The 17,608-nt window shown below is 45.6% G+C and overlaps 1 protein-coding gene across 2 annotated transcripts in view; it reads right to left on the minus strand.

Annotated features, from left to right (window-relative positions):
• LOC130199913 (neural cell adhesion molecule L1.1-like) overlaps positions 1-17,608 on the minus strand; it is a 34,696-nt gene that overhangs the window by 5,926 nt on the left and 11,162 nt on the right. For both annotated transcript variants that reach the window (XM_056423764.1, XM_056423763.1), the window contains 18 exons: positions 15,506-15,675; positions 15,245-15,367; positions 14,818-14,988; positions 9,592-9,706; positions 9,329-9,513; positions 9,071-9,202; positions 8,685-8,828; positions 8,500-8,611; positions 7,945-8,105; positions 6,630-6,789; positions 3,901-4,028; positions 3,725-3,826; positions 1,979-2,176; positions 1,655-1,725; positions 1,351-1,576; positions 969-1,075; positions 612-864; positions 405-527 (listed from right to left, as the gene is read on the minus strand). In XM_056423764.1, the coding sequence (XP_056279739.1) occupies positions 405-527; positions 612-864; positions 969-1,075; positions 1,351-1,576; positions 1,655-1,725; positions 1,979-2,176; positions 3,725-3,826; positions 3,901-4,028; positions 6,630-6,789; positions 7,945-8,105; positions 8,500-8,611; positions 8,685-8,828; positions 9,071-9,202; positions 9,329-9,513; positions 9,592-9,706; positions 14,818-14,988; positions 15,245-15,367; positions 15,506-15,675 (2,681 nt within the window). The remainder of the gene's footprint in view (positions 1-404; positions 528-611; positions 865-968; positions 1,076-1,350; positions 1,577-1,654; positions 1,726-1,978; positions 2,177-3,724; positions 3,827-3,900; positions 4,029-6,629; positions 6,790-7,944; positions 8,106-8,499; positions 8,612-8,684; positions 8,829-9,070; positions 9,203-9,328; positions 9,514-9,591; positions 9,707-14,817; positions 14,989-15,244; positions 15,368-15,505; positions 15,676-17,608) is intronic.

The raw sequence follows: 17,608 nt of genomic DNA on the forward strand, positions 1-17,608 counted from the left end.
GAAAATCACGGGGGGTGTGAGGGCCGCACAGGATTGTTGACGGGGGGGGGGGGGGGGGTGCTAGTGAGGGTCGCGCGCGAGCCGAGAAGGATTGTTGGGGGGGGGGGGGGGGCCGCTAGTTGAATAGGCCTGATGTAGAGCAACGACGTAGAACCACGATGTATAACCCCGATGTAGAACCCCGATGTAGAGCTATGGCGTAGAGCCACGACATAGAACCACGACGTTGAACCACGATGTAGAACCACGATGTAGAACCACAATGTAGAACCACGACGTTGAACCACGACGTTGAACCACGATGTAGAACCACGACGTAGAACCACGCCGTAGAACCACGACGTAGAACCACATGGGACACTCCGAGACTCTCTTGTGGTCCCGTGATTGTTCCATCCCCTCACCCTGTTGGTACTGCACCGTGTAGCCCAGCAGGACGCCGTTGCTCTCCTCTGGGGGGGTCCAGTAGAGGACCAGGGACTTCTCAGAGGGACTCTCAAACCTCAAGGATGCAGGAGCACCAGGCACTGAACACACACACACACACACACACACACACGGTGACCCATGACTCTGTGGTGGTCTCCATCTGAAGCTCTCTCTGGACCCACCTCCCTCGGGGGTGCTGAAGTGGTGGGGGGGCGAGTGGGGGCTCTGCCCCTTGCTGTTGAAGGCGGTGACGGAGAGCTCGTAGCGCGAGTACAGCTGCAGCCCGCCCACTTCCTCCGAGGTCTTGGTGCCGTTGACCACCGTCACTGACCTCCCCTCCTTCTCCTTCTCCCTCTCCTTCTCCTTCTCCTTGTGCACTTTCCCCAGAGACCTCCGGACCCGACCTCCGCGTGGGCCGAGCCTCCTGACGTAGATCTGTCAGTGGGGGGGGCTCAACAATGAGCACATTTCTTATTTTTCATGCTCTGAATTTGATCAAATAAACATACGTTGGTGTTTATATTTATTAAATAAACAACCATGTATCCCTTTAGAAGTCCTCGGACCTTCCGGGCCTCGTTCCACTGGACTCTGACGGTGCTGTTCGCCACCGTGGTGGAGACCCCCGTGGGGGCTTCCTCTGGCTCTGGGGCGGAAGAAATGTGTGAAGTGTAAACTCAGAGTGAACCAGCAGAGGGCGCAACAACTACAATGAGTGTTACCTGCTCATTCTCAATCGCAGTACAACAACAACAACAACAACAATGTAAACTAGATCTGTTATGATGACTGAAGTCCGGTTCATCCATCCTCTAAATATCTTTAAACACAAAGTAGATGTTCGTTGTGTTTTGTAACGTCTCGATGTATTTTAATCGCCTTGTGGCAGGAATGCGTATTACAACACGTCCAGAGCGTTACCTTCCTCCCCCGAGTGTGCGATCGTGGGCTCCGGGGCCGGGCCTTCGCCGAGGAAGTTGACCGCCTGGACCTTGATCTCGAACGGCGTGTAGGTCCCGGCGTCGGTCACCAGGAAGGGCGGCGCCGGCACGTTGGAGTGGTTCCAGCGGGCGTCCGGGCCGCCGGCCTGCCGCCACGACACTTTGTAGTGGAAGCCCTCGCCGCCATGCGAGCGCCGGTCCATCTCCTGCAGAGACGTGTGCACGGATCATGAATGAACACATGAATACGGAGTCGTGAACGGCGCCTCGGGCGAAGTGCTCACCTCCCACGTGACGACCAGCGTGTTGGAGTGGGAGGGGTCACTGCGCACGCCGCTGGGGCTCTTGGCGGGGACTGCAGGAAGGAGACGTCATGTGATTATGTGTTCTGGACTCTTCCGTTGCTGTACACCTCTCTCTCTTACAAAGTGCTTCCTGACTGAAATGATTATGATCATGAAGTCTCTGTTCGGGGTTTACGGCCTTCGCGACCTCTGGGTCGACCTTCAAATCCAACCAAAATACCAAAATGATGAATTATTCCTTTGATAACATCTGAAGGGCAAAGACCCCCGTGACCAGGAGCTGGACCACAGCGGACCGCTCACCGGCCGGCGGCGTGTGGCGCTCCTCCGTGGGCTGGCTGGCGGCGCTCGTGCCGATGGCGTTGGCGGCGATGACCCTGAAGCGGAAGGTGCAGAAGGGGTCGAGCGCCAGCTCCACGTGGTTGAAGTCCCCGGGGACGATCCTCAGCCTCGCCCAGCGCTTCTCCCCGTGCTGCAGCTCCACCACCTCCACGAGGAACTCTGAGGAGCACACCTCCTGCTCAAGCCACTTCCTGTTCATACAACGAGCCACTTCCTGTTCGTACAACTAGCCACTTCCTGTTCATACAACGAGCCACTTCCTGTTCATACAACTAGCCACTTCCTGTTCGTACAACTAGCCACTTCCTGTTCATACAACTAGCCACTTCCTGTTCATACAACTAGCCACTTCCTGTTCATACAACTAGCCACTTCCTGTTCTTATAACTAGCCACTTCCTGTTCATACAACTAGCCACTTCCTGTTCATACAACTAGCCACTTCCTGTTGATACAACTAGCCACTTCCTGTTCTTATAACTAGCCACTTCCTGTTCATACAACTAGCCACTTCCTGTTATTATAACTAGCCACTTCCTGTTCATACAAATAGCCACTTCCTGTTATTATAACTAGCCACTTCCTGTTCATACAACTAGCCACTTCCTGTTCATACAACGAGCCACTTCCTGTTCATACAACTCGCCACTTCCTGTTCATACAAATAGCCACTTCCTGTTCATACAACTAGCCACTTCCTGTTCATACAACGAGCCACTTCCTGTTCATACAACGAGCCACTTCCTGTTCATACAACTAGCCACTTCCTGTTCATACAACGAGCCACTTCCTGTTCATACAACTAGCCACTTCCTGTTATTATAACTAGCCACTTCCTGTTCATACAACTAGCCACTTCCTGTTCATACAACGAGCCACTTCCTGTTATTATAACTAGCCACTTCCTGTTCTTATAACTAGCCACTTCCTGTTCATACAACTAGCCACTTCCTGTTCATACAACGAGCCACTTCCTGTTATTATAACTAGCCACTTCCTGTTCATACAACTAGCCACTTCCTGTTCATACAACTAGCCACTTCCTGTTCTTATAACTAGCCACTTCCTGTTCGTACAACTAGCCACTTCCTGTTCATACAACTAGCCACTTCCTGTTCTTACAACTAGCCACTTCCTGTTCTTATAACTAGCCACTTCCTGTTCATACAACGAGCCACTTCCTGTTATTATAACTAGCCACTTCCTGTTCATACAACTAGCCACTTCCTGTTCATACAACTAGCCACTTCCTGTTCTTATAACTAGCCACTTCCTGTTCATACAACTAGCCATTTCCTGTTCTTATAACTAGCCACTTCCTGTTCATACAACTAGCCACTTCCTGTTCTTATAACTAGCCACTTCCTGTTCGTACAACTAGCCACTTCTGTGTGTGTGTGTGTGTTTTCAGTACCTGTGATGGGGCTGTTGTGTGAGTGTGTGTGTGTGTGTGTGTGTTTTCAGTACCTGTGATGGGGCTGTTGTGTGAGTGTGTGTGTGTGTGTGTGTTTTCAGTACCTGTGATGGGGCTGTTGTGTGAGTGTGTGTGTGTGTGTTTTCAGTACCTGTGATGGGGCTGTTGTGAGTGTGTGTGTGTGTGTTTTCAGTACCTGTGATGGGGCTGTTGTGTGAGTGTGTGTGTGTGTGTTTTCAGTACCTGTGATGGGGCTGTTGTGTGAGTGTGTGTGTGTGTGTGTGTTTTCAGTACCTGTGATGGGGCTGTTGTGTGAGTGTCCTGGGATCCAGCTCAGAGTGATGCTGTGGTCTTCTCCATCAGACAGAGAGAGGTCTCTGGGAGGGTCTGGTGGAGCTGAGGGTCCCACAGAGCACTGTTACCGGGCGGAAACCACACACACACACACACAAACATACATACACACGTACCTAGGACCGTGATGGAGCCGCTGGCCTTCACGTGGTCCAGCTCCGTCAAGACTTCACAGGAATAAGACGCGCTGTCCTCTGATTGGATGTCAGACACTTGCAAGGCGCCATTCTCAAGGAACGTGTACCTACACACACAGACACACACACACACACACACACACACACACACACACAGTCATCAGCTTATGTAATGAGGTGAAGTCACATGGTATCAGGCTATGTAATGAGGTGAAGTCACATGGTATCAGGCTATGTAATGAGGTGAAGTCACATGGTATCAGGCTATGTAATGAGATGACGTCACATGGTATCAGGCTATGTAATGAGGTGAAGTCACATGGTATCAGGCTATGTAATGAGGTGAAGTCACATGGTATCAGGCTATGTAATGAGGTGAAGTCACATGGTATCAGGTTATGTAATGAGGTGAAGTCACATGGTATCAGGTTATGTAATGAGGTGAAGTCACATGGTATCAGGCTATGTAATGAGGTGAAGTCACATGGTATCAGGCTATGTAATGAGGTGAAGTCACATGGTATCAGGTTATGTAATGAGGTGAAGTCACATGGTATCAGGCTATGTAATGAGGTGAAGTCACATGGTATCAGGCTATGTAATGAGGTGAAGTCACATGGTATCAGGTTATGTAATGAGGTGAAGTCACATGGTATCAGGTTATGTAATGAGATGAAGTCACATGGTATCAGGCTATGTAATGAGGTGAAGTCACATGGTATCAGGTTATGTAATGAGGTGAAGTCACATGGTATCAGGTTATGTAATGAGATGAAGTCACATGGTATCAGGCTATGTAATGAGGTGAAGTCACATGGTATCAGGCTATGTAATGAGATGAAGTCACATGGTATCAGGTTATGTAATGAGGTGAAGTCACATGGTATCAGGCTATGTAATGAGGTGAAGTCACATGGTATCAGGTTATGTAATGAGGTGAAGTCACATGGTATCAGGCTATGTAATGAGGTGAAGTCACATGGTATCAGGCTATGTAATGAGGTGAAGTCACATGGTATCAGGCTATGTAATGAGATGACGTCACATGGTATCAGGTTATGTAATGAGGTGAAGTCACATGGTATCAGGCTATGTAATGAGATGAAGTCACATGGTATCAGGTTATGTAATGAGGTGAAGTCACATGGTATCAGGCTATGTAATGAGGTGAAGTCACATGGTATCAGGCTATGTAATGAGATGAAGTCACATGGTATCAGGTTATGTAATGAGGTGAAGTCACATGGTATCAGGTTATGTAATGAGGTGAAGTCACATGGTATCAGGTTATGTAATGAGGTGAAGTCACATGGTATCAGGCTATGTAATGAGGTGAAGTCACATGGTATCAGGTTATGTAATGAGATGAAGTCACATGGTATCAGGTTATGTAATGAGATGAAGTCACATGGTATCAGGCTATGTAATGAGGTGAAGTCACATGGTATCAGGTTATGTAATGAGGTGAAGTCACATGGTATCAGGTTATGTAATGAGGTGAAGTCACATGGTATCAGGCTATGTAATGAGGTGAAGTCACATGGTATCAGGCTATGTAATGAGATGACGTCACATGGTATCAGGCTATGTAATGAGATGAAGTCACATGGTATCAGGTTATGTAATGAGGTGAAGTCACATGGTATCAGGTTATGTAATGAGGTGAAGTCACATGGTATCAGGCTATGTAATGAGGTGAAGTCACATGGTATCAGGTTATGTAATGAGATGAAGTCACATGGTATCAGGCTATGTAATGAGGTGAAGTCACATGGTATCAGGCTATGTAATGAGATGAAGTCACATGGTATCAGGTTATGTAATGAGGTGAAGTCACATGGTATCAGGCTATGTAATGAGGTGAAGTCACATGGTATCAGGCTATGTAATGAGGTGAAGTCACATGGTATCAGGTTATGTAATGAGGTGAAGTCACATGGTATCAGGCTATGTAATGAGGTGAAGTCACATGGTATCAGGTTATGTAATGAGATGAAGTCACATGGTATCAGGTTATGTAATGAGATGACGTCACATGGTATCAGGCTATGTAATGAGATGAAGTCACATGGTATCAGGTTATGTAATGAGATGAAGTCACATGGTATCAGGCTATGTAATGAGGTGAAGTCACATGGTATCAGGCTATGTAATGAGGTGAAGTCACATGGTATCAGGTTATGTAATGAGGTGAAGTCACATGGTATCAGGCTATGTAATGAGGTGAAGTCACATGGTATCAGGTTATGTAATGAGATGAAGTCACATGGTATCAGGCTATGTAATGAGGTGAAGTCACATGGTATCAGGCTATGTAATGAGGTGAAGTCACATGGTATCAGGCTATGAAATGAGATGAAGTCACATGGTATCAGGTTATGTAATGAGATGACGTCACATGGTATCAGGCTATGTAATGAGGTGAAGTCACATGGTATCAGGCTATGTAATGAGGTGAAGTCACATGGTATCAGGTTATGTAAAGAGGTGAAGTCACATGGTATCAGGCTATGTAATGAGATGAAGTCACATGGTATCAAGTTATGTAATGAGGTGAAGTCACATGGTATCAGGCTATGTAATGAGGTGAAGTCACATGGTATCAGGTTATGTAATGAGATGACGTCACATGGTATCAGGTTATGTAATGAGATGACGTCACATGGTATCAGGTTATGTAATGAGATGACGTCACATGGTTGGCCTACTTGTCGTCTGGAGACGACTCGTGCAGCTTGTGCTCGTTCCTCCTCCAGACCACCTGGGCCTGGACCAGCTGGGGGTCTTTGTAGAAGCGACAGTCCAGCAGAGCGACGCTTCCTCTGAGCGCACGAACGTCCTGCGGCCCCGAAAGCATCACGGTGCGGTCTGCAAACAACCCAACGCAGGTCACAGGTCAAAGATCACAGGCCCAAGGTGAGAGGTCAACACAGGTCACAGGTCATCCCAGGTCTACAGCTAACTTTATTATTTATTACAGTTTAATATTTGGTTCTTCTCTTCTTAGTCAACATCGTTAGAGAGAAACTTTCTGTTCTTTATTCTTTGTGAAACTATTTATGTGATAAATGTTCATCAGATTATTTTTATTTACCTATAACACAAATTAAAATGTTCACTTCAAAACCACAAATAATGTTCAAGACTGAATATACATATAATATATATATATTATACAGGACTGTCTCAGAAAATTAGAATATTGTGATAAAGTTCTTTATTTTCTGTAATGCAATTAAAAAAACAAAAATGTCATGCATTCTGGATTCATTACAAATCAACTGAAATATTGCAAGCCTTTTATTCTTTTAATATTGCTGATTATGGCTTACAGCTTAAGAAAACTCTAAAATCCTATCTCATAAAATTTTAATATTTCCTCAGACCAAGTAAAAAAAAAGATTTATAACAGCTGAGTGTTTGTCAAGGCTCAGGAAACCCTTGCAGGTGTTTCGAGTTAATTAGACGATTCAAGTGATTTGTTTAATACCCTACTAGTATACTTTTTCATGATATTCTAATATTTAGAGATAGGATATTTGAGTTTTCTTAAGCTGTAAGCCATAATCAGCAATATTAAAAGAATAAAAGGCTTGCAATATTTCAGTTGATTTGTAATGAATCCAGAATGCATGACATTTTTGTTTTTTTAATTGCATTACAGAAAATAAAGAACTTCATCACAATATTCTAATTTTCTGAGACAGTCCTGTATATGTATATATATAGAATATATAACATATATATGTATATAAGTACATATAGTATATATAAATATACATATGTGTATATACATACAAATATATAATATATATACATATATATATATACATATATGTATATATATACATATATATAATATATGTATATATAAGTACATATAGTATATATATACATATGTGTATATATACATTTATATTATATATACATATATGTATATATTATATATGTATATATATACATATATTATATATATATATATACATACACTTATGTATATATATACAGCACTACTAGACTCACTGAAGACCTCCAGGTGCGCCGTGACGGAGATGTTGCGGTGCTGGATGGAGCAGGTGTATTCTCCTGAGTCCTCGTGGCCGGCGCCGGTCAGCGTGACGGAGCCGTTGGTCAGCAGCGCGACGCGGGGGTCCGACAGCAGGGGGGGCCGGGCCTCGCCCTCCCTGCAGAGCACACAGCATCAGCTCAACCACAGCTCCACGGGAGCCCGGCGTGAGTCAGTTCCCACACCGAGCCACCAGAGGGCGCTACTGAGTTATGATCCTTCAGAGAGGATTCACGTTGTCGTCTCATTCCATCTCTTCATGGACCAGAGTTATTCTGTCTGCTTGATGGTCTTCATAGATGTGACCATTTCTGCTGTGAGCAGCCTGAGATAATACTACAAGTACAAGTACAAGTAAAAGTACTGCAATCAACCTCAGTCAAGGTGTGTGAGTATTATCAGGGAGATCAGTTGAAGTACCTACATTTAGAGTTAAGTCCTGGTCCTTTATAGACCTCAGAGTAGTTGTGTGTGTGTGTGTGTGTGTGTGTGTGTGTGAGTGTGTGTCTCACCAGGTGACGTGGGGTCGAGGCGATCCAAAGGACTCACAGTGCATCGTGACGTTTCCTCCTTCAGTGGTTTTGTAAACGACGCCATCAGAGGACAGGATCTGAGGCGGGAGCTCTGAGGACACATGTTGTTGTTGTTGTTGTTGTCATCCTAACTGTTGTTATGAATGTCATGAGGTCAGTGGTACCGATGACGTAGAGGTAGGTGTTGAGGAGGATGTTTCCGTGCTTGTTGGCGGCCTCACACTGATACACGGCGGTGTCAGAGAACTCCACGTCCTCCAGGATCAGCACGCCGCCCGCCACGCTGCGGCGAGGGTCCTCGTCCACCTCTGGGGGGGAAACACACACACACACACACACACACACACACACACACACACACACACACAGAGCTGAACTTCAAGAAGTCTCTCAGGAGGCTGACGCCAGGAGGCGGAGCCTAAAGCTCTGAGCTGATTCCCTCTGATATCTATCTCGGACTTTAATGGTTCAGAGAAGCCTGTGAGGAATCAGCCAATGAGCAGAGCCTCCTCACCTGTGAGGAATCAGCCAATGAGCAGAGCCTCCTCACCTGTGAGCGGCTGCCCGTTGATGCTCCAGGTGAGCAGCGGCGTGGGGATGCCGTCCGCCTGGCAGTCGAGACGCACCGTCTCCCCCGGAGAGTAGAGCAGGTCCCTGGGCCGCTTCACCCAGAACGGAGAGGCTGGGGACAGAGGGTGTGTGAGAGTGTGTGTGTGTGTGTGTGTGAGTGAGTGAGTGAGTGAGTGAGTGTGTGTGTGTGTGTGAGTGAGTGAGTGAGTGAGTGTGTGTGTGTGTGTGTGTGTCCTACCCTCCACAGTGAGTGTGTAGGAGTGTGTGGTGGCTCCGTGTGTGTTGAAGGCTCTACACTCGTATTCTCCGTCGTCGTTCTGCTCGATGTGCTCAAAGTGAAGCCAGCGGCCGTGAGCCGAGGGGCGGCCGCCGCTGTCCTCCAGGAGGCCGTCCTTCTTCCTCCAGACCACCTGGGGGGTGGGGCTGCAACAGGGAGGGAACAACGTCACACACACACACTCACACACACTCACTCACACACACACACACACACACACTTACAGGCCTTTGGGGATACATTCTAGGGTGACGCTCTGCTCGCTGAGGGCCAACACAGAGGTGTGGGAGCCAATGGGACGGAAGAGGTGTGGCTTCCTGGCATGAACGACATCATTATCTGGAGAGAGGGGGGTGGAGGGGGGGAGAGATTTTGGATAACACTGAAGGGTTAATTGTTTCTTAATTGCATTACACGTTGATATTTTATCTTTATTTGGCCTTTTGAAGCCTCGCGCTCTGTGTTACGGACGTCGCCATCTTGTTTTTTTGCAACCAGAAGTGACAGGAGAGGGCGGAGCTTAGGACAACCAAGTGTTGAATAAAAAATGTGGCTCTTAAGCCTTCTAACGTCATTCATGTGTTCATGTAGTCACATTCATGTGTCCATGTAGTCACATTCATGTGTTCATGTAGTCACATTCATGTGTCCATGTAGTCACATTCATGTGTTCATGTAGTCACATTCATGTGTCCATGTAGTCACATTCAAGTGGTCATGTAGTCACATTCATGTGTCCATGTAGTCACATTCATGTGTCCATGTAGTCACATTCATGTGTCCATGTAGTCACATTCATGTGTCCATGTAGTCACAGTCATGTGTCCATGTAGTCACATTCATGTGTTCATGTAGTCACATTCATGTGTCCATGTAGTCACATTCATGTGTCCATGTAGTCACATTCACGTGGTCATGTAGTCACATTCATGTGTCCATGTAGTCACATTCATGTGTCCATGTAGTCACATTCATGTGGTCATGTAGTCACATTCACGTGGTCATGTAGTCACATTCATGTGTCCATGTAGTCACATTCATGTGTCCATGTAGTCACATTCATGTGTCCATGTAGTCACATTCATGTGTCCATGTAGTCACATTCACGTGGTCATGTAGTCACATTCATGTGGTCATGTAGTCACATTCATGTGTCCATGTAGTCACATTCACGTGGTCATGTAGTCACATTCATGTGGTCATGTAGTCACATTCATGTGTTCATGTAGTCACATTCACGTGGTCATGTAGTCACATTCATGTGTCCATGTAGTCACATTCAAGTGGTCATGTAATCACATTCATGTGTCCATGTAGTCACATTCATGTGTCCATGTAGTCACATTCATGTGGTCATGTAGTCACATTCATGTGGTCATGTAGTCACATTCATGTGTCCATGTAGTCACATTCATGTGGTCATGTAGTCACATTCACGTGGTCATGTAGTCACATTCATGTGGTCATGTAGTCACATTCATGTGTCCATGTAGTCACATTCACGTGTCCATGTAGTCACATTCACGTGGTCATGTAGTCACATTCATGTGTCCATGTAGTCACATTCACGTGTCCATGTAGTCACATTCATGTGTCCATGTAGTCACATTCATGTGGTCATGTAGTCACATTCATGTGTTCATGTAGTCACATTCCTGTGGTCATGTAGTCACATTCATGTGTCCATGTAGTCACATTCATGTGGTCATGTAGTCACATTCATGTGGTCATGTAGTCACATTCACGTGGTCATGTAGTCACATTCACGTGACCATGTAGTCACATTCATGTGTCCATGTAGTCACATTCACGTGGTCATGTAGTCACATTCATGTGTTCATGTAGTCACATTCCTGTGGTCATGTAGTCACATTCATGTGTCCATGTAGTCACATTCACGTGGTCATGTAGTCACATTCATGTGTCCATGTAGTCACATTCATGTGGTCATGTAGTCACATTCACGTGGTCATGTAGTCACATTCACGTGTCCATGTAGTCACATTCACGTGGTCATGTAGTCACATTCATGTGTCCATGTAGTCACATTCACGTGGTCATGTAGTCACATTCATGTGTCCATGTAGTCACATTCACGTGGTCATGTAGTCACATTCATGTGGTCATGTAGTCACATTCATGTGTCCATGTAGTCACATTCACGTGGTCATGTAGTCACATTCATGTGTTCATGTAGTCACATTCATGTGGTCATGTAGTCACATTCATGTGTCCATGTAGTCACATTCACGTGGTCATGTAGTCACATTCATGTGTTCATGTAGTCACATTCATGTGTTCATGTAGTCACATTCACGTGGTCATGTAGTCACATTCATGTGTCCATGTAGTCACATTCACGTGGTCATGTAGTCACATTCATGTGTTCATGTAGTCACATTCACGTGTTCATGTAGTCACATTCATGTGGTCATGTAGTCACATTCACGTGTTCATGTAGTCACATTCATGTGTTCATGTAGTCACATTCATGTGTCCATGTAGTCACATTTTCATGTGGTCATGTAGTCACATTCATGTGTCCATGTAGTCACATTCACGTGGTCATGTAGTCACATTCATGTGGTCATGTAGTCACATTCATGTGTCCATATAGTCACTTTCATGTGTTCATGTAGTCACATTCATGTGTCCATGTAGTCACATTCACGTGGTCATGTAGTCACATTCATGTGTCTATGTAGTCACATTCATGTGGTCATGTAGTCACATTCATGTGTTCATGTAGTCACTTTCATGTGTTCATGTAGTCACATTCATGTGTCCATGTAGTCACATTCACGTGGTCATGTAGTCACATTCATGTGTCTATGTAGTCACATTCATGTGGTCATGTAGTCACATTCATGTGTTCATGTAGTCACATTCACGTGGTCATGTAGTCACATTCACGTGTTCATGTAGTCACATTCACGTGGTCATGTAGTCACATTCATGTGTTCATGTAGTCACATTCACGTGGTCATGTAGTCACATTCATGTGGTCATGTAGTCACATTCATGTGTTCATGTAGTCACATTCAAGTGGTCATGTAGTCACATTCATGTGTTCATGTAGTCACATTCACGTGGTCATGTAGTCACATTCATGTGTTCATGTAGTCACATTCATGTGTCCATGTAGTCACATTCATGTGGTCATGTAGTCACATTCATGTGTCCATGTAGTCACATTCACGTGGTCATGTAGTCACATTCATGTGTCTATGTAGTCACATTCATGTGTTCATGTAGTCACTTTCATGTGTTCATGTAGTCACATTCATGTGTCCATGTAGTCACATTCACGTGGTCATGTAGTCACATTCATGTGTCTATGTAGTCACATTCATGTGGTCATGTAGTCACATTCATGTGTTCATGTAGTCACATTCACGTGGTCATGTAGTCACATTCACGTGTTCATGTAGTCACATTCACGTGGTCATGTAGTCACATTCATGTGTTCATGTAGTCACATTCATGTGGTCATATAGTCACATTCATGTGGTCATGTAGTCACATTCATGTGTTCATGTAGTCACTTTCATGTGTTCATGTAGTCACATACATGTGGTCATGTAGTCACACTCATGTGTCCATGTAGTCACATTCACGTGGTCATGTAGTCACATTCATGTGTCTATGTAGTCACATTCATGTGGTCATGTAGTCACACTCACGTGGTCATGTAGTCACATTCATGTGGTCATGTAGTCACATTCATGTGGTCATATAGTCACATTCATGTGGTCATGTAGTCACATTCATGTGTTCATGTAGTCACTTTCATGTGTTCATGTAGTCACATTCATGTGGTCATGTAGTCACATTCATGTGTCTATGTAGTCACATTCATGTGGTCATGTAGTCACATTCATGTGGTCATGTAGTCACATTCATGTGGTCATGTAGTCACATTCATGTGTCCATGTAGTCACATTCATGTGTTCATGTAGTCACTTTTATGTGTTCATGTAGTCACATTCATGTGTCCATGTAGTCACATTCACGTGGTCATGTAGTCACATTCATGTGTCCATGTAGTCACATTCACGTGGTCATGTAGTCACATTCATGTGTCTATGTAGTCACATTCATGTGGTCATGTAGTCACATTCATGTGTTCATGTAGTCACATTCACGTGGTCATGTAGTCACATTCACATGTTCATGTAGTCACATTCACGTGGTCATGTAGTCACATTCACGTGTTCATGTAGTCACATTCACGTGGTCATGTAGTCACATTCATGTGGTCATGTAGTCACATTCATGTGGTCATGTAGTCACATTCACGTGTTCATGTAGTCACATTCACGTGTTCATGTCGTCACATTCATGTGGTCATGTAGTCACATTCATGTGTCCATGTAGTCACATTCATGTGGTCATGTAGTCACATTCATGTGGTCATGTAGTCACATTCATGTGTCCATGTAGTCACATTCACGTGTCCATGTAGTCACATTCATGTGGTCATGTAGTCACATTCATGTGTTCATGTAGTCACATTCATGTGGTCATGTAGTCACATTCACGTGGTCATGTAGTCACATTCATGTGGTCATGTAGTCACATTCATGTGTCCATGTAGTCACATTCATGTGTCCATGTAGTCACATTCATGTGGTCATGTAGTCACATTCACGTGTCCATGTAGTCACATTCATGTGTCCATGTAGTCACATTCACGTGTCCATGTAGTCACATTCATGTGGTCATGTAGTCACATTCATGTGTCCATGTAGTCACATTCATGTGGTCATGTAGTCACATTCATGTGGTCATGTAGTCACATTCATGTGTCCATGTAGTCACATTCACGTGTTCATGTAGTCACATTCATGTGGTCATGTAGTCACATTCATGTGGTCATGTAGTCACATTCACGTGGTCATGTAGTCACATTCACGTGACCATGTAGTCACATTCATGTGTTCATGTAGTCACAGTCATGTGGTCATGTAGTCACATTCATGTGGTCATGTAGTCACATTCATGTGTTCATGTGTTTATGAATCAATAACCAATCGAATGATGTCATATATCAAATTAATCAGCGCAGCTCAGTCTACAATACTACGGTGTGGTTGTGTCTCTGTGTGTGTCTGTCTGTGTTTGTGTGTGTGTTCGTGTCTCTGTGTGTGTGTGTGTGTGTGTTCGTGTCTCTGTGTGTGTGTGTGTGTGTCTTTCTGTGTGTGTCTCTCTGTGTGTGTGTGTGTGTGTGTGTGTGTGTGTGTGTGTGTGTGTGTGTGTGTGTGTGTCTCACTTTGTGTGTGTGTGTGTCTCTGTGTGTGTGTGTGTGTGTTTGTGTCTCTGTGTGTGTGTGTGTGTGTGTTCGTGTCTCTGTGTGTGTATGTGTGTGTGTGTCTCTGTGTGTGTCTCTGTGTGTGTGTGTGTGTGTGTGTGTGTGTGTGTGTGTGTGTGTGTGCGTGCGTGTGGCTCACTGGGCGTCACCGTGAGGCTCACCGCCCTGGAGGGCAGCACCGTGCGGGCCTCGGCGTACTGGGCGTTGCAGATGTAGTCGTCTCTGCTGTCGCTGCTCAGCAGGTTGGAGATGAACAGCGTCCCGTCCAGAGCCACCAGCACACGGGCGCTCTGCTGGATGTGGACCATCCCTGAGGGGAGGAGAGGAGGACCACGAGGGGGGCTCAGACCTCATGGAGAACAACAGAACAACTGGAGGAGGAGCGGAGAGAGAGAGAGATATATATATATAGAAAGAGAGAGACATAGAGGGAGAGAGAGAGAGACATAGAGAGAGAGACATAGAGAGAGAGACACAGAGGGAGAGAGCGAGACTGATGGTGCTGCATTCATTCGTTTAAGTGGAAACTTGGCGAGTCAGATCGAGGGGGGGGGGGAGTGACTCACTCTTGTCCATCCAGTGGATGTGGGGGGGGGTGGAGCTCTGTGGGGGGTGGCAGGACAGGATGATGCTCTCTCCCTCGCGAGCTCTCTTGGAGACCTTCTGCTGCTTCAGGAGAACCGGTTGAGCTGGAACACACAGCGGCAGCTCCTGAGTTCAGATCTAGACCTGGTCCTGAAGAGTCAGAGCTGATCTGGTTCCTGTGTGTGTGTGTGTATGTGGTGTGTGTGTATATGTGTGTGTGTGTGTGTGTGTGTGTGTCTCACCCTCCACGATGACCCTGACCCTGGGTGTCATGGCGGTTCCCAGGCTGTTGGAGGCGTAGCAGCGGTACTCGCCTCCGTAGGACTCCAGCGTCTCCTCGTCTTCGGCCCTCAGCGTTCCGGACGCTGTGGTCTCCGAGCCGAAGGCCTTGCCGTCCTTCACCCAGCGGAAACTACAGGGGACACGGGGACTTCATCGCACCTTAAATGATTCATATAGGAAACTATAGGGGACACGGGGACTTCATCACGCCTTGAATGATTCATATAGGAAACTATAGGGGACACGGGGACTTCATCACGCCTTGAATGATTCATATAGGAAACTATAGGGGACACGGGGACTTCATCACGCCTTGAATGATTCATCAGGAAACTACAGAGGACACAGGGACTTCATCACACCTTAAATGATTCATCAGGAAACTACAGAGGACACAGGGACTTCATCACGCCTTAAATGATTCATATTGGAAACTACAGAGGACACGGGGACTTCATCACGCCTTAAATGATTCATATTGGAAACTACAGAGGACACGGGGACTTCATCACGCCTTAAATGATTCATATAGGAAACTACAGAGGACACAGGGACTTCATCACGCTTTAAATGATTCATCAGGAAACTACCGAGGACACGGGGACTTCATCGCGCTTTAAATGATTCATATAGGAAACTACAGAGGACACGGGGACTTCATCACGCTTTAAATGATTCATCAGGAAACTACCGAGGACACGGGGACTTCATCGCGCTTTAAATGATTCATATAGGAAACTATAGGGGACATGGGGACTTCATCACGCCTTGAATGATTCATCAGGAAACTACAGAGGACACAGGGACTTCATCCGCCTTAAATGATTCATATAGGAAACTACAGAGGACACAGGGACTTCATCACGCTTTAAATGATTCATATAGGAAACTACAGAGGACACGGGGACTTCATCACACTTTAAATGATTCAAATAGGAAACTACAGAGGACACGGGGACTTCATCACGCCTTAAATGATTCATGAGGAAACTACAGAGGACACGGGGACTTCATCACGCCTTAAATGATTCATATTGGAAACTACAGAGGACACGGGGACTTCATCACGCTTTAAATGATTCATATAGGAAACTACAGAGTACACGGGGACTTCATCACGCTTTAAATGATTCATCAGGAAACTACCGAGGACACGGGGACTTCATCGCGCTTTAAATGATTCATCAGGAAACTACCGAGGACACGGGGACTTCATCACGCTTTAAATGATTCATATTGGAAACTACAGAGGACACGGGGACTTCATCACGCTTTAAATGATTCATATAGGAAACTACAGAGGACACGGGGACTTCATCACGCTTTAAATGATTCATCAGGAAACTACCGAGGACACGGGGACTTCATCACGCTTTAAATGATTCATATTGGAAACTACAGAGGACACGGGGACTTCATCACGCTTTAAATGATTCATATAGGAAACTACAGAGGACACGGGGACTTCATCACGCTTTAAATGATTCATATAGGAAACTACCGAGGACACGGGGACTTCATCACGCTTTAAATGATTCATCAGGAAACTACCGAGGACACGGGGACTTCATCGCGCTTTAAATGATTCATCAGGAAACTACCGAGGACACGGGGACTTCATCACGCTTTAAATGATTCATATTGGAAACTACAGAGGACACGGGGACTTCATCACGCTTTAAATGATTCATATAGGAAACTACAGAGGACACGGGGACTTCATCACGCTTTAAATGATTCATATAGGAAACTACAGAGGACACGGGGACTTCATCACGCTTTAAATGATTCATATAGGAAACTACCGAGGATGAACGGCTCATCATTAAGAAAAGATGGAAACCAGATGATTCTGATATTGCTGAGATTTCATTAGAGGAACATTTATTGCCATGACAACGGAAAATAGCCAAAGGGCGGAAGTGGCCACACACACACACACTGTCAGGATCTGGAGCTTTTGTGTCTTGTGTACTGTTGGTTTGAAGTGCTTCTGGGTCCACATTTTGTTACCAGAACCCCCCCCCCCCACACACACACACACACACACACACACACACAGA

The sequence above is a fragment of the Pseudoliparis swirei genome, chromosome 9 (genome assembly GCF_029220125.1).
Source record: "Pseudoliparis swirei isolate HS2019 ecotype Mariana Trench chromosome 9, NWPU_hadal_v1, whole genome shotgun sequence".
NCBI lineage: Eukaryota > Metazoa > Chordata > Actinopteri > Perciformes > Liparidae > Pseudoliparis > Pseudoliparis swirei.